Below are 18,662 nucleotides of genomic sequence, written 5' to 3'. Positions count from 1 at the left end.
TTTAGATTAAAATTGTGTGTATATTATGTAGATGCAAGCTCAATACTTTTCATTCAGCATTTCAAATCACACTCAATGATTAGAAAAAACAAAAATAATATTATATTAATACTAAAATATCTATTTTAAAAAGAGATACGAAAAGATGCATTTGTCAAGCTGTCCACTCAACTTCAATAAAAATGGAATAGAAATAGAAAACAGGAACCACGATAATGATATCTCTCGAGTATCAAGAGTTTTTCATAGGAGTGTAAACAACTGTGTCCAGAGATTCACCTTTCAGTCCTCCAAGAATTTCAAGGTCCGTAGTGGACTTGTGAAGAATTTGAGTGAATTTGCAGTCTGTGAAGTTTTAGTGTGTGCAACTTTTGTTTGTCAGTTAGAAAGATCCAGCCAATAAAGATGCCTGCATTAGGGTTTGCAGCCCCAGTGGGTGCTGGAGGAGAGGAGTTCGAAGCGCGAATAACACCATATGTGATCATAACATGTATAATGGCAGCAAGTGGAGGACTGATGTTTGGCTACGATGTTGGAATTTCAGGAGGAGTGACGTCCATGAACGATTTCCTGAAGAAATTTTTCCCTTTAGTGTATAGGAAAAAGAATGAGATCCAAGACAATAATAATCCCTACTGTAAATATGACAATCAGGGGCTTCAGTTGTTTACTTCATCTCTCTATCTGGCCGGTCTGATAGCAACATTCTTTGCTTCCTATACAACCAGAGTATGGGGCCGGAAGCCAACAATGCTAATTGCAGGAATATTTTTCGTGATTGGAGTAGTGTTAAACGCTGCAGCTCAAGATCTGGGCATGCTTATCATTGGTAGAATTATGTTGGGATGTGGAGTTGGATTTGCTAATCAGGCGGTTCCTCTTTTCCTCTCAGAGATTGCACCCACCAGAATCAGAGGGGGTCTTAATATTCTCTTCCAGTTGAATGTTACAATAGGCATTCTGTTTGCTAACTTGGTGAACTATGGGACTGAAAAAATCAGGCCTTGGGGATGGAGGCTTTCACTGGGTATAGCAGGAATTCCTGCTCTTCTTCTTACAGTGGGTTCCATATTTATAGTAGAAACACCCAATAGTTTGATTGAAAGGGGACTCCTGGAAGAGGGTAAGGTTGTATTGAGAAAAATTAGAGGAACCAACAATGTGGACCTACAATTCAATGAATTAGTAGAGGCCAGCAGAATAGCTGCATCAGTTAAACATCCATTCAGAAATCTTCTGAAGCGCAGAAACAGGCCTCAGTTAATCATAACAGTGTGCCTGCAATTCTTTCAGCAGTTTACTGGTATCAATGCCATTATGTTTTATGCTCCTGTGCTCTTTCAGACTTTGGGGTTCAAAAACGATGCCTCACTCTACTCCTCTGTTATTACCGGTGCTGTAAATGTTTTGTCCACTATAGTTTCAATCTATTCAGTTGATAAAGTTGGGCGAAGAGTGCTTTTGCTCGAAGCTGGATTGCAAATGTTTGTTTCACAGGTAAATCTTTGTAGCCATCAGTTTTCTGCTGTAAATTGTAATCAGATGTAACCATTGTTTTCAATATTTTTGTCACAAATTGTAATGATTTTGTTTTGGAATTGCAGGTGATCATTGCAATTTTGTTGGGAACTGGGATGAAGGAGGATGAAGAGCTTTCCAAGGGCATAGCAATTGTGATAGTGCTTACGGTATGCACATTCGTTTCAGCCTTTGCTTGGTCATGGGGGCCTCTTGGATGGTTGATTCCCAGTGAAACATTTCCATTAGAAACCAGATCTGCTGGACAAAGTGTGACTGTGTGTGTCAACCTTGTGTTCACATTCGTCATTGCACAGGCATTCCTCTCAATGCTTTGCCATTTCAAGTATGGGATTTTCCTGTTTTTCGCTGCCTGGGTTTTAATCATGTCCACATTCGTCCTGTTTCTGCTTCCTGAGACAAAGAATGTGCCTATTGAAGAAATGACAGAGAAAGTGTGGAAACAGCACTGGCTGTGGAAGAACTATGTCAGAGACTCTGATCTGACTGATGATGAGGATGGTGATACCTATGCCAATCAAGATAATGGAAAACATGTTTGACAAGGTATAGAGCTTGAAATTAACCAAGCCCAACCTTAAGTCAATTCTGTTCCACTTTCTCTTCAAAGATACTGAACCTGTGAGAAAAGAAACAAGTTGTATATTTAAAATATACAATTTTAAAATATCTAATAAAAATAATATTTCCAATAATGTTTGTCAAATATTTTTTATATCAATCCTAATATTATTAACCTTAATAAAAAAATTTCAATGAAATAGTATTTCCCATAATTTTTGTTCAAAATTTATTTGAAAAGTTTATAAACTTTACCAATCTTTTTTATGTTCTCGCCACAATGAAGGCCATGTCCCTTTTTGTTTTGGCACTTTTTTTAGGTCATAGTTTAGAAATGAGTTGTTGGGCCAAACACTAAACATAATAAAACATATTTAAATTTAAAATTTAAAACCTATCACATAAAATATTTAATTTCTTATTTAAGTTCTTCCATATGTAAACCACTTCACATTCCATATGATTTGTCTCACCACCTTAATTTTGGAGTCTTATATTTTGTTTATTTCAACCTTCCATGCTTATCTCCTCCTAAACGCTCCTTATATGGAACATTTCACTCATTTAAATATTGTTTTAACATACAATATCAATTAACTTTAAAATATTTAATAAAGTATTATTTTCAATAACTTTTGTCCTTTTTTTTTTGTCAATTCCCAAAAAATTACCTTCTATTTTTTAATTAAATATTAAATATCTAATCAAAAGAATTTCCAATAACATTTTTCCAATATTTTTTATGTCAATCCTAAAATTATTAACATTAATAAGAAAAATTCAATGAAATACTATTTTCCATAACTTTTGTTGAAAATTTATTTGAAAATTATATAAACTTTACCAATCTTTTTTATGTTATCATCACAATGAAGGCCCCATTCCTCCCCTTTTATCAACTTGGAAACCAATTGTTGATCCCAATACTAATCATCATAAAACACATTTAGTAAATTTAAAATCTAAAATTTTAAGGGAAAGGTTACCATTGACTTTCTATATCAAATAATATATTTAATTTCTTACTCAGGTTCTTCTACATGTAATCCATGTCATATTTCATATGATTTGTCTCATCACCTTAATTTTGGAGTCCTACATTTTGATTATTTCAGCTCTCCATCCTTATCTCCTCCTAAACGCTCCCTATACCTAACATTTCACTCATTTAAACATCCTTTGACCACTCATTTCACACTGAAGAGTTGAAAAGCCTTCAAAATTTGAAAACATAGCCAAATTTTTCTATCAAGTATTTCAATTCAAGGTGAAGGAAGGTGTAGTGTTGTCAGAGCTCAAAATAACATATGGATCAAGGAAAGTCACAAGGTATGTGGATGATTTCTTCTTACACTTTTTATTGATAATGGTTTAATTTTTCTTTATTAATTGTATTTCATTTTTATTTCAACAATTCAGATTTAAGAATAATATGGGAGATCTTAATTTTTTTAGGGTTTTCAATTTCAATTAAATATAAATATAATAAAATCTATGGTAGATTTATGGTATTTTTTGAGCAAGATGACATATTTTTCAAATTTTGGATGTTGGATGATCTCTAACAAATTCTTTAGAATAGGTTCTTTTTTATTCCCAAAATCTCTAAAAAATTTAAAATTTTGGATTTTGGATGATCTCTAACAAAATCTTTAGAATAGGATTTTTTGGATGATCTTTGACAAAATCTGGGACTTTAGGGTTTTAGGGATTTTGCACAATCCTTTGTTAATGTTTATTTTAAAATTTTATATTAATATAAAGCATTCTAGGCTTGGGCTTTCATCCATAAAAAATAAAGAAAATCTATGTCAATTAAGTCTTTTTAAAGATTCTATGATAATGATTAGGGTTTTAACCTCTTCGCCTAAGAGCCAAGTGTTGTATCCATTCCACCAAATTTGCACTCAGCAAGACTTGATCCCTGGTGAACTCATTTCAAATCATTCAACTTCACCTTAATTTTGTAGCCCTATATTTTGACTATTTCAATCCTCCATCCTTATCTTCTCTAAACCCTCATTGTATTTATCGTTTCACTCATTTAAATATCCTTTCACCTCTATTTTCACACTCAAGAGTTGAAAAGCCTTCTAAATTTACAAATATAGACAAATTTTTCTATCAAACATTTCAATTCAAAATAAAGGAAGGTGTAATGTTGTATATGAATCAAGGGAAGTCAAGTAGATGAATTCTTTCTTACACTTTTTACTAATAATAGTTTGATTTTTTTAATTTTTTTTATTAATTTTACTGTAAGAGATCCATTTCTATATCAGTTATTTAGATTTAAGAATAATATGGGAGATCGCTATTTTCTTAAGATTTTTTATTTCAATTAAATATAATAAGATCTATTTGAATTTAAGGTTTTTTAATAGATTCTATAGTAATGTTTAAGGTTTTATTGATTGTAAATTATATAAAAAATTATGTAAATCTAAGATTTATTAAAGAAACAATATAATAGATTTTAGGGGAAATGAAGAGTTTTTGTGACAGTGTTTAAACTTTCAATTGAGTTTTATTATTTTTAGAGAGAAAAAATATTTCATGCTTTTAAATTTTTCATAAATAGATGAATTATCAAAACTGAGCATGATTGATAATTGATAAAAAAATAGTACAAACTGGTAAAATTATAGAAGATGAATATTTATCTACTGTTAGATCCTTGTTCCTAAATCAATTTAGTTTCATGTCTATGGATAGTCTCTCTTCTTTCAATTTTTATTGATTTCACAAACTAGATTATCCCAAAATACTTTCAAATTTCTTTTTTAATTTTTTGTTTTTTTGTATTAAAAAATGGAACTCAGTACCATCTAGATGCCTGCAGCTGACACTGTCATTAGACAAGCCCTTAAAACTATATTTTATAATATCTTATTATAAAACATATATATATTTTTTTATATTAAATATAAGAAAAAACTATTACATCCAATTCTCAAAATAACTCAAAAGAGTATGAAGGTGGAAATATCCCAGTTACAAAAGCAGCAGATAAAGGATAAGTGAGTACAACATATACAAAAAAATTACCCCCGAATAGTCATATACATTTTCAGTAGATAATATCCCCCATAGGAGACTCAGTAATGGATCTGCGTCTGCCACTGAAAAGATTATCATTCCTGGAAGTCCTGAAAGTCCAAATAAGCCATAAAATTTCAAGAGAAAAGATAGACCAAAATAAGTTAACAATTTTTGAGAGGCTTTGGACACTACCAGTAACAACCTCTGAAATCATAACATTAGAGCCCAATGAGCTGTTAAAAGGATTCCAAACTTCCCTAGCAAATAGACAATACAAAAAGATGTGCTTGGCAGACTCAGGAAGCTTACAACAACAATCAACAGAAAGATTCCAAACTTCCCTAGCAAATAGACAATAAAAAAAGATGTTCTTGACAGACTCAGGAAGATAGCAATGTCACCCTCCTGCTTCCTGATGGGAAGCTTGTGCAGCCAAAACAATCAACAGAAAGATTTTTTTTGGGCTCATTCGGTCTCTTCCACAGATTAATAAACACCTTCTACCAGGACACAGTGTCAAGGCCCAAACCCCAGCAAGACTCAGCAAGACTCGACATGAGAAAGGATGGGACCATCATTTGTAAGTACAGAATAGACAGACATAGCTTTGACATTATGTAGGTAGGAGCCATCGGACCATTTTAACAAAAGGAATCTGGAAGCATCCGAAAGACAAGGCTTAGGGAGGTTGAGGGAGGAGAAAGCCTCTTTCAAGATGGTGTAATGTTCATTGTCAAGGATGTATGCCATAATGTTGATACCTTTTGCTGCCCACACCTTCACAGAACATCCTTGCACCAAAGCAAGAGGTTTGTCTTTGTAACTCAGATTCCACCAGATTGAGTGGTCTCCACTTATCTCTCCATTCATACCACAGAGATTATTATTAGAGATGTGCTTCCTCACGACCTCCCAGGCCTTCCGTATGGATCGAAATACTTTGGAACGTGCCGACCTAATTTCAAAGTGGCCTGCAACAATGTCACAGAGAGGAAGCCCCTTCCATACCGAGCCTTTCTTGGGAGTGGATCGAGCAAGGTTGTGTCTAACTAGCACCTTCCAGAGCTCCTCCCATTGTAGAGACTTAAAGATCCATTTTGAGGCCAAAGAGATGCCGTGCCACCTAAGGTCTCTGAGACCTAAGCACCCCAAATCCTTACTTAGAATACACCACTGCCACTTCAGAACATGCTTCTTTTTTCCTCCTTTACCATGCGACCACAAGAAATTTCTGTTCTGCTTCTGTAAGTGACAAAATTGATAATTGCAGAAAAGCCAGGCAAACGTGAAGTAAATATTGTAGGAAGAGAGAATCTTTTGACAGACCTGCACTCTCCTAGCAAGAGAGAGAATGTTTATTCCATTTGCCCAATTTCTTATTTATCTTCTCCCTAATCCATTCCCACATTGCTTTAAGATTAGGTTCAATGGCAAAAGGAATCCCTAAGCACCTCACCATATAGTTAGGGCCACTCCAAGTGATATAATATTTGCTACACCATTGAGGAGGATGAGCATCCCACCCAAGGATGATTGATTTAGGTAGGGAGATTTTTCTCCCAGAAGCTTCACAGAAGATATTCAACTTTGACATGAGGGAGTCCATATTATTCTGATCCAGTTTAGTGAGAATGGTTGTGTCATCAACAAATTGAATGTTGGAGAGTCGTCCCCATTAGGAAGAATGAGACCTTGCACCTTATTAGATGATCTACCATCTCTCATCAAATAATACAGATTACAAATAGGGCAGGAGCAAGGGGACACCCTTGCCTTATAGATCAGGAGAGATCAAAATACTCAGATTTCTTGCCATTAACCTTGTTGTGACCATTTCACACATCACCCCATCAAAATGGGGACCCCCTCTTTTTCTTAGGGTTTTGCTTTCCCTTAGTTAGATTTTTCTCTTTGCTTGCTGGGTTTTGAGTGAGTGAGTGGTTGCCTGGGCTGGCTAGATTAGGGTTTATCTTTGAAAACTCATTTTAGGGTTTCTTTCAAGCTGAGTTTGGCCTAGTTTTTGGAGGTCGTTCGTTGTCTGCATGGAACCTTAAGTTTGCCTTTACAAAGCATTTCTTTCAGGAAGATCAAGCTGGTTAGACCAAAGAAGAGGGTGAATAGGTCTTAGGTCAGGTTAGGTCTAGTTTGATGGTTTTCTTGTCAAAATCCTATTTTCTTCTAGGTTTGAGTCGATTGAGCATAGTTAGTGATCAGAAGGAGATCGAAATGGTGATTTCAGAAATTGATGAGCAAATGCACTTGATGATGATTGAAAGAGTTTTGGAAGAATATGACCAAGATTGTTGACTTTTGAGGCATAATTGAGAAAGTTGATACATTTTTGCCTTGAAGGAGAGTTTTTAGGCTTTGAAATGATGAAAGCCAGTCTTGGAGGAGAGTTTTGCTCCTGACCCTTCCAAAGGGTCCAGAGTGAAATCTCCCTTTCCTGCCTTCCTTTGGCCCTGAAAAACCAGTACGACCTTACCTACACCAAATTGGATGGAGATTTGTGTTGATTGTGAAGCGAGGGAGTTGATTTGGTCAAATTTGATGGAGAATGAAGTGAAACAAGGTAAAGAACTAGCTAGGAATATAATTTTCGCTCCTGACCCTTCCAAAGGGTCCAGAGCGAAATTCTTGAAAGCTCTCATTTTTACTTGGCTAAAGGTAGGATATTGATGGGGATGCGTGAAGGAAGGTCTATGTTTTCCTCTTGAAGAAAATTGGAGTTCAAAAGGTCAAGGATCAAACCCAAAACATGATTTTCGCTCCTGACCCTTCCAAAGGGTCCAGAGCGAAAATCCTTGTTGCTTTCATTTTCTTCTCAGTTTTGGCTAAGTTTTGTTTTCTAAGGCATGTTTGAGGATGAATTGAAATGTTTTTTCCTAGAGATGGAGTTGATTGATATTCAAGAACAAGATTTTAGGCCTAAAGGAGAATTTCGCTCCTGACCCTTCCAAAGGGTCTAGAGCAAAATTCATCATACGCCTTGTTTGTTGCCTTGAATGGGCTAGAAGCCTTGTTCCTAATGTTGGAAAATGATTCAATCTTGCCTCTTGAAGTGGTTTGAAGCTTGAAAAATGAGCAATCTAGCCTGGAATGAGATTTTCGCTCCTGACCCTTCCAAAGGGTCCAGAGCGAAAATCTTCTTGAAGCTCATTTCCTCCTGAGTTTGGCTAAGTTTTGTTTTGCAGGGTATCTTGGAAGGAAGGTTAGACATCCTTGTTGCCTTTGAAGGTTTGAAAGCATATAAAAATGAAGGATTTTGGACCAAAAGGGAAATTTCCCTCCTGACCCTTCCAAAGGGTCCAGAGCGAAATTCCAAAAGCTCTTATTTTTGCAATGAAGAAGGTTAAGTTTTTGATTTGTTATGACGTGGATTGAAGTGAAATAACTTGTCTTTGCCTCTTGAGGTCATTTTGAAAGGGAGAAATGAAGATTCTAGTCCAAGTAAAGATTTTCGCTCCTGACCCTTCCAAAGGGTCTAGAGCGAAAATCTCTCTAAGAGACATTTCTTGCCTTATTTGGCCAAAACTTGATGTCGAAGGCATGATGAGATGAATAATAAACATGATCTAGCCTTTGGGGATGTTTAGAAGTTGTAAAAATGAAGGATTTTGGACCAAAAGGGAAATTTTGCTCCTGACCCTTCCAAAGGGTCTAGAGTGAAATTCCTAAAGCTCTTATTTTTGCAATGAAGAAGGTTAAGTTTTTGATTTTTTGTGACGTGGATGGAAGTGAAATAACTTGTCTTTGCCTCTTGAGGTCGTTTTGAAAGGGAGAAATGAAGAATCTAGCCCAAGTAAAGATTTTCGCTCCTGACCCTTCCAAAGGGTCTAGAGCGAAAATCTCTCTAAGAGACATTTATTGCCTTATTTGGCCAAAACTTGATGTCAAAGGCATGATGAGATGAAGAATAAACATGATCTAGCCTTTGGGGATGTTTAGAAGTTGTAAAAATGAAGGGTTTTGGACCAAAAGGGAAATTTCGCTCCTGACCCTTCCAAAGGGTCTAGAGCGAAATTCCAAAAGCTCTTATTTTTGCAATGAAGAAGGTTAAGTTTTTGATTTGTTATGACGTGGATGGAAGTGAAATAACTTGTCTTTGCCTCTTGAGGTCGTTTTGAAAGGGAGAAATGAAGAATCTAGCCCAAGTAAAGATTTTCGCTCTTGACCCTTCCAAAGGGTCTAGAGCGAAAATCTCTCTAAGAGACATTTCTTGCCTTATTTGGCCAAAACTTGATGTCCAAGGCATGATGAGATGAATAATGAACATGATATAGCCTTTGGGGATGTTTAGGAGTTGTGAAAATGAAGGATTCTAGCTAGGAAAGGAAATTTCGCCCCTGACCCTTCCAAAGGGTCCAGAGTGAAATTCCTTATAAACCTACCTTTTGACCTTTCTTGGACATGAAACCTTATTTCTATGGTAATGAAGGATGAAATACTACCTTGCAAAGAAGTTTCAAGTTTAAAAATGATGATTTTGGGTCAAAAATGAAAATTTCACTCCTGACCCTTCCAAAGGGTCCATAGAGATTTTTCTCAAAAATTCTTTTTTCTATCAAGTTTTTGCTAGATCAAGTGTGGGATAAGGCAAAATCAAGAGGAAGTTTCCCTTAAGAGTGACCTTAAGTTGCTAGAGACCATGAAAGATGAAAGAATTGAGCCTAGAAGTGATTTTCGCTCCTGGCCCTTCCAAAGGGTCCAGAGCAAAAATCCTTAAAAACATCTTTTCTTCCAAATTTTGAGCAAAAACAAGCTTGGACAAGGGTGTGAGAAGGAAATTGGATTGCCTTATAGTGGATTTTGGTTTCCAAGAATGCAAATTTTAAAGCCTAATGAAAATTTCGCTCCCGACCCTTCCAAAGGGTCCAAAGCAAAATTTCTAAGATTCACCTTTTTCCTTGCAATTCAAGACAAGATTTTGGTTTTTATACCCCGGAGAGGAGTGAGACAAGATTTTATATGCCTTGGAGGTGATTTGAAGTTGAAAGGATGGCAAAATAGCCCTAAAACAAGATTTTTTCTCCTGACCCTTCCAAAGGGTCCAGAGCGAAAATCCTAAAACCTACTTATTCCTTTCAAATTTATGCTAAGACACGACTAGACTAAGGTAAAAAAAAAGCCCTTGAGACTACCTTTGAGTTGATGTTTGTTTCCAAAAGTTATGATTTTAGGCCAAAGGAGGAAATTCGCTCCTGAACCTTCAAAAGGGTCCAGAGCGAAAATCCTAAAATCTCCTATTTTGCCTTGCAAAAACAAATCAAACTTGGATTGGGTGAAAGAAGAGAACTATTTCCTATCCTTGTGAGGTGGATTGAAGTTGGAATGATGAAAAATGAGCTACAAGCAAAGAAATTCTCTTTTGACCCTTCTAAAGGGTCTAGAGTGAAAAACCCTAAAGTCAACTTTTCCTTCAAGATTTAAGTTAAACCAGGCCTAAACAAAGGTGAAAGAGACTATTTAGAATGCCTTGAAAGAATTATGACCTTCAAAAAATGTGAATTTTGAGCTCAAGTGAGAATTTCACTCCTAACCCTTCCAAAGGGTCCAGAGCGAAATTCTGGATGGGTCTTGTCCCTGGCTAGGTTTTGAGCAAATTTGACCTTTTGGCCTTGTGAAGATCAAACCAATGTTGCCAAGTTGGGAAGTGGATTCAATGTGGGGGAGACTAGATGAATTGAAGTGAAGGAAGTGTAAAATGAAGCCTAAAGAAGGAATTTCGCTCCTGACCCTTTTAGAGGGTCCAAAGTGAAATTCCCAAAATCACCTAGTTTGCCCATGAGGAAGGTCAGGTTGTAGATTCCTAGCCTTTGGTGAGGAGAAGGATAGCATATTCTTACCTTGGAAGACATTTTGGAGTAGAGACATGATGGAATTTGTCCAAAAATGCAAAATTCGCTCCTGACCCTTCCAGAGGGTCCAGGGCGAAATTCTTATAGGGCCTGTCCCTGGAAAGACTCTTGAACAAACTTAATTTTGATGTCTTCTTGTTGATGATTTAAGGTATAAAATTCTATGTTGAAATGAATTTATTATGTGTCCTTAATCATCTTTTTGTTTGTCTTGTAGTTAAAAGGCGACCTTCTCCAGTCCGACATCAACAAGGACGACCTTCTCCAACCTAGCATCATCAAGGATGACCTTCTTTGGTCTAGCATCATCAGGAATGACCTCTTCCAGTCCAACATTTGAAGGAAAGGTACACCATCCATCCTGCACATCAAAGAAAAAGGAAGTTAAAGAAAGGGTTCATTGAATAAGCAGATAGTTTTAGAAGAGTAATTAAAGCTAGCTTCTCAGCAACATCAAATTGAATATCTACCAAGTTACAAGTGCCAGACAAGGTGGCATCCTAGTCATCACTCCTCTAGTCAGATTGGTCCACCTCAGCATGTCCAGATTAAATGTACCTGACTCATGGGAGATGGCACAAACTTTGATGTACCTACCCTAGTTCTCCATTGGTCGAATATTCCAGAGAAGACGTGTGTCCAAATAATGCAATTATTTCATTGGCTATAATTCAATTTGTTGTAACAAACCCTAATTAGGGTTTTCATTGTAAAATCTTGGCCATTGATCTCAAATTGATCTACACCATTGAATTGTATTGAGGGCGCTATATATGCCCTCACTCATTTCATTTTGAAAAGTTAGAGACAGAGAGAAAGAAAAGTAGAAAGTTGGAGAGAAATAAGTTTAATTTTGTTAGTAGCAAATTTGAGTAGTGAAGAGAGAAAGTTGAACAATTGTTGTTTATTTGGCTATGAGATCAATGAAATATTGAAGTTATGGTGTTTTGTTGCAATCCTTGTGGCGATCTTCATGGTTGTTTATCTTCTTGAATCACTCTTAGTAGAAATATCATTTAGATTTTAAGTTTGAAGGATGAATGTTGTGCCTGATCTTTGATAAGACTCACATTCCAAACTACTAGCTTCTTACTGATTGTAAGAACACCTTGTGTGGTCAACTGGAAACATTGAAATTGATTAAGAGTTCAATTATCATTGGAAGTATTGGCACGTATCTCCCTGATAGTATCTATCTCCTTGGTGATTTGAAAATCGTTGAATACCCTTAGAAGATTGCACCAATTCCAGTGGAGTTGTAATCCTTTGGCGATACTAAAATTGGTAGAATCTTATCAAGACTAGTCTTCATTAAGTCATTCTTAGGATTAGTTTAAGTATCTCTTCCTCGAAACCCTCATCTTTTGATCTTTTTTGAAAATCTGTTAGTATTAGGAAAATCCTATTTCCTCATTTGGAAAGATAGTAGCACGGACAAACTTTCTTTGAAAGTATGTAAGGCCCCCTTGAAGAAATAGAAAACACAACGACCACTGGTGCTTATCCGCGAGTAGAGATCCTACAAAGCATAACCTTGAAGTCCTTCCGATTGATCCTTTTTTGCGATATCTTCAGCATTCAGAGACTTTACTCAAGAGAGGATAAGATACCTTTGGGTATTTTATTCTGTGTTTGGTTGTGTACAAAATACACATCAACAAACCTCCACATAGGCTTTAGCATCTTTCATCAGAACCTTAACCATATTGCATAAACTACTAAGGAAGCCAAAACTTTCTATCATCATACTTACAAAGGTCCACTCTATTCTATCATATGTCAAAGTCCAGGAGCAATAGAGCAGTCTTTTGGTTAGATTCCTTGGTCCACTACATAGCCTCCCATCATGATAACATATTCTCAAGAATATATCTATCCTTAACAAAACCAGTCTGAGTGGGGTTGATAACCTTAGGTAAAATATCTTTAAGCCTCTTGGCCAGAATTTTGGCTAATATCTTGTAAGAAACATTCAACAGAGTAATTGGTCTCCAGTTTTTAATATGAGTTCAATCTTCTTCCTTTGGAATTAACTTGATGAGCCCTTTATTAATCTCCTCCCCTAGTGACCCTTTGAAGATAGCCCAATACACTCTCAACAAATCCTTCACAATCCAATTTATGCATCCTTTGTAGAACTCCACAGTCAATCCATCCAACCCAGGGAATTTCCCATTGCTAAGGGATTAGATAACCTCCTTAACCTCACCCAAAGAGATCTCCTTGTTCAATCTCCTAGCATCTTCTTCATTGATCTTCTTGGGGATGATACCCTTGATATAATCCCTAGCTCTAGCTTTCTCTTGGAGATTATCCTTCGAAGAGAACAATTTTTTGTAAAAAATTGCAAAATCTCTCAGAATATTGCCCCATTCATTCAAGATGGTGCCCTCCTCACAAATTCTATCTATTCCCATTTTGGTCTCTTTGGCTTTGAGTAGATGAAAGAAGTATTTGGATCCTTTATCCCCTTGATCCACCCAATTAATTCTAGCTCTAGTCTTGGCCATTGGATGCTTTTGTTTTGTATTTTCCTCAAGGAATCCTTAGCTAAGCTAATAGCCTATTGTGCCTCCATATTACAAGGATCCAATTGGACTATCATGTCAGCTCTCTGTACGGCCCTAATGAGCGAGGGTCTCCTCCGTCCTACCATATTTAGCCAATTTCTTCCCAACTAATGGAAAGAGGTTTTTCCAACTTTGAATATTATGGGACCATTCAAGGATGGGGCTAAGGGCCCTAATGAGCTAGGGTCTCCTCTGCCCTACCATATTTAGCCAATTTCTTCCCAGCTATTGGAAGGAGGTTTTTCCAACTTTGAATATTATGGGACCATTCAAGGATGGGGCTATTGCATTTATTGACATATTTATTGAATTGACTGATGATTAAAGCAACCCGAATAACCTCCTCCTCCTCCAAGGCTAGAGTTGAGAGCAAGATTATTCAAGGGACAAATTCTCCTAGGAGGGAGGTTGGTATAGGAGAACACAACTTGAATAGGATGATGGTCTGAGAGGGTATACGGAGTAGCTTTCACTAAAGTACCATCTTGGTTTTTGATAATCCTGAAAAAGTCCTTGTTAAAGTAAAACCTATCAAGTCTGCAATATATCCTAATGTTACCTCTTTGAAAGTTACACCACGTAAACCAAATGCTATGATCCTCTCTAGGACACTTGGCAAGGGGGTTCAACCTGACAACCATCAGAATTATCTCTCTAATTTTCCACCATATTAAAATTACCCCCAAATAGCCAGGGTAGGTCTTCCATCTCAGATATTCAGCTCCACATCTCAGTCCTCTCCTTGTAGTCATTAGATGCATATACAGAGAAGATGCCAAACTCCACATCCTTGAATCTCAACACCACCCAAACCAACCTATTGCAGGGGGGACACCCCATCTTGTAACACATTTCGACATTTAGAACTCAACAATATAACAGCTCCCTCTTTACCACAGGTATGCTTACTTGCAAAAAAAAATCTGCTTTTCTCCAAATACATTTCAAGTTGATATCAAGCAAAAAAATCCATAACCTTATAACCTTAATCTCTTGAATAAGAAGAATGTCTATGTTCTTATAGAGTTTAAGAAATCTCTTAACTACATATTTTCTATTTGGGGACTCCAAACCCCTCACATTCCAAGATGCAATGTGCATATCCATAGAATAACTTAGGGGGTGGAGTCCACATAGATCTAAAACTGTTCAAACATTTGGGAAGCTACCGTGCAGAGGCAGTGCTGGAGGATTGCATTTCTATAGCTTTATTAGGTCTCCCTCTTTTTCTTTTGAATTCAAAGGGTTGATGTGCTCTCAAGGTGAGGATCCCCTTCAAGTTTTTTTAGCTTTTTTTGTGTTTAAATGGTTTTATATTGACAGTCTTGTTGATCTCAATTTTTTCCATAACTTCATCCATGAGATTTTATCAAACATATTTAAAAAATTATATAATAGAAAACAATATTTATTTTATAAATATAAATCTAAAAGTACATTATCTTTTATTTAAAAAATATTTGTACAATTTTTTTAATCTTAATGATAGGTCACTAAATGTGATTAAAAACTAATACAGCTCTTTTACATATTTCAATACAATTTCATAAACTACCAAAATATTATTCATAATACATTTTGAGCTTAAAACTTATTTAATCCACAAATTCATCATTATTATAAATAATCAAAATTACATACACATATAATCTAATTTAATTTTTAATTCTAACCATGGGGCTATATGTACCTTCACTTAAAATATCTATAAAATTGAATAGACCACCATTCTTATATATCATTATATTATTATTATTTTTTTGTTGGCGTGCTTTAGAGTAAAATTTGGTTCTATAGTAAGATAATTTTTTTGGAGTTCAATTGTGTCTTTGATGATTATGAGGAAATGGGTATTAATTTTAACTGAATAGGCATCCATTGAAGATATTAGGTTTCCACAAGCCATGTCATTGAATTTGAGAGCTTATGAATTTGACTGTATGTTTTTTCAATCAACATTGCTATTCATACTCTATAATTCATCATCAAAATGGTAGATAGAAAAGAGAAAAAAATTAAAATGGAATGAGTATCCATCATTTTAAATGAAATTAAAACCTATCAGTTCTTGATTATAAGAAGTATCAACATAAACTGATGTACTTGAACAATTAATAGATCAAAGAAAACACACCCTCTTTTTTTCCTGCAGGGCTTGGCCTATATAGGTCAAACAGTGTGGTTGATAGTAGCAGTAGGAGCAGTTTATCAAGATCCACCAGTGTAGCAGAGGCTAGAGGGTTTGCCAAGGTTGCAGCCAGATGGAAACCAAACTCTCAACAAAAGCAAATATTAGAAAACATTTACAACAATGGAACACAAAATCTTTCTTTGGAATATGTTAATGAGATTACTATCCATCTCAGACAATATGGCAGAGTAGAAGGAAAGAATGTTTTCTATTGGTTTCAAAACCACCAAGCTCGAGAAAAAAGAAAGAAGGAATCAGGTGAACCCTAAGGTTTTATAGCCCTAATTTGTAGATTATTTCTGTTTTATCTGATTACTCAGAGATAGTTACTTTTTAAATGTTCACAACTTCCAAGTGACCTGCAATGTTCCATTCAAAGAAATGGACTCCATTCTTTTCTTCAAAGAAGCCATCTAACATTGATGTAATTACAATACCCAAAGCACAAATTTCTTTTTTGGAATGTTCACTTTGTATTGTATGTGATGTAGATATACATATACAAAATTTTCTTTAAAAAGTTTGATAAATCTATTTGAATCTTTTGAAAAATTAATTTTTAATGATAGATCATGAAATATAATCAGAAATATTGGTAGAAAAAATTAAGATCATGAAATATAATTTGAAATATTGATACAAAATATTACTTAATCAAATCTATAAACATTCAAATTTGAATATTATGAACTGTAAAAATTTATTATTTTTAAATTTAATCCTACTAAAATATAAACATTGTATAAATTAGTTCATAATTATGTTCTTTACTATACAGGAAGAAGAAGATGAAACAATTGTTACGAGTGATCCTAGAAGGAACTCATCAATGGTGGCTTTTGATGCAAGAACCTTAAAACTGTTTCCTTTGCATTCTGATAAAGAAATCTCTCAGACTTCCAGGCAATAACAATGCTCATCACTTTGACATGTGCACTGTGCATAATAGTCTGCCATGTTATTATAAGATGTCAATTCTAAATTGTATTTACATTGATAAAAGCTTTTAGACTTGAAGGATATGGAACAGTTTGTTGAATTATTTATTTTGTAGTTGTAAACAATAACATTATTTTCAATTTTTTTGTTTCTGACATATTGACTGTCACAATGCATTTACCAATTACTTAGATGAATGCATCTTTTTCTTGATTTTGGTTGCTATTCGACGAATGTTTTCATAGAGTGTTGTAATTATGTTTGACCATCATAACCTTGCAAGAGCAAAGAGAGTTTCAACACCATTTATCTAATTGCTAGGAATCAAGAAGTCCATAGAATCATAATAGTACATGATTTTTTGTGTTTTCTAGCATTGTGAGTGCATCTGCAACATTATTCAAAGTGTCAACTTTTCTAGCATCACCCTCCTAGCCAAACATTTGAATAGAATATAGTAATCTAGATGACTTCCTTACAAGCATGAGTTGTTGCCATGCACTTGGCTTCTAAGTAGATAAAGGAAACATAATCTATCACTTACTCATCCAATTGATTGTACCACCAAATATAGTGAAAGAATATCCACTAGTAAATATTCTGTTATCAATATCTCTAGCCCAATCTAAATTTGCAAATCCATGAATAAAAATAGGATGTCTATCGCATGTAGGTTTACCAAATACTCAACAAATACTTGAATCTACCCTCTTCACTACACCCTAATGTACTCATCTAAGATTAGCCATAAATAAACTAAAGACTCTCTTTGGATAATGTCAAGTCTTGTATAGACCATAACATACGTCAGAATGCCAACTACACTAGCATAAGCTTCATATATTAGGAGAAATTAGACACTACTCAATAGATAAATGTGTTCTTAATGACCTACAATCTATCATTTTAAACCTCTAATTGACAAGATATCCCCATGTGGAAATAAGAGATTAAAAGAGGGTCGAGGGTCTTAAGTGGTCAATTTTTTTTTAAAATTAGTAAAAAATTCTCTTAAATGATAAATTGAAGATAGTCACACTTAAAATTTGGAAATATGACAAGGAAAAGAGTTGCTGCTCTAAATTTACTTTTTAAACTATTTTTTTAAATGGTGGATATTAAAGAGTTCAAATTAAGGAATTAAGTATTTTATTATTTAGCATTGAAGAATAGATAAATATGAAATAATAAAAATATTAACTGATCAACAATTTAGATTATTGACAAGTGGCCCAAAAACCATTGAGCAACTTTTAGCCCTTCACCTTTTCCATTAGTTCAAATCTGTAATTTTTTAACATATTTTTTTTCTTCATAGGACCTTGTGCTCCTTTAAAATAGATCTTAAAGCCTTCTTGGAATCACAGCGTTAAAAATTATCCCACTAACTTTCCAATTTTTTTGGACACCTCTCAATCATCTAAATTTCAGACTAGATATAGAAAAAAGAAAGAAAAATAATCTTCATTAAATTTGAAAGAAATGTAAGCTTTAAATTTTTAGACTGCACCAAAAGACATTTGATTTAATGACAAAATTTATGTTGTAGACATCTAAATGATACTAAGTTTAAATCTTCTACAACACAAAAATAAATAAAATTTAAACTACTAGTAAACCACTCTTTCAATTTTTCTTAAAATATCTCATCACCTACATAAATCTATTTAGATAAACCTGATCTACAAAGAAATTTGTATGTATATGAATTCTCACTTCAATTCCCGATATAATAGTTATAGAATGACAAAGTTGAATAATAAATGCGGACGTCCACTCCTTTACGATCAATGTGAAAAGATGGAAAGAAATTTTTGTAACACCATCTATTTATTCTTTCATCCCCATACATTTTTGTTCTGGAAAGAAAGTAGTGTGTTGTTTCCCACTCCTTTAGTCTACTCTACCATGGCTCGTCTTTTATTCTTCACTATGATGATTCTTTCCATCTCCATCTTTTCA

General features: G+C 34.9%; 1 protein-coding gene across 1 annotated transcript; it reads left to right on the top strand.

Annotated features, from left to right (window-relative positions):
- Nucleotides 1–405: 405 nt before the first annotated feature.
- On the top strand, nt 406–16,671 carry LOC131037293 (sugar transport protein MST4-like). The gene is made up of 3 exons (XM_059217733.1): nt 406–1,497; nt 1,605–2,075; nt 16,540–16,671. Exons 1-3 carry the CDS (start codon nt 406–408, stop codon nt 16,669–16,671), a joined length of 1,695 nt encoding a protein of 564 aa, XP_059073716.1.
- Nucleotides 16,672–18,662: the final 1,991 nt, after the last annotated feature.

This window comes from Cryptomeria japonica, chromosome 3 (genome assembly GCF_030272615.1).
Source record: "Cryptomeria japonica chromosome 3, Sugi_1.0, whole genome shotgun sequence".
Classification (NCBI taxonomy): domain Eukaryota; kingdom Viridiplantae; phylum Streptophyta; class Pinopsida; order Cupressales; family Cupressaceae; genus Cryptomeria; species Cryptomeria japonica.
The sequence above is the reverse complement of the archived record's forward strand: the minus strand, read 5'-3'. Positions and strand labels throughout refer to the sequence as shown.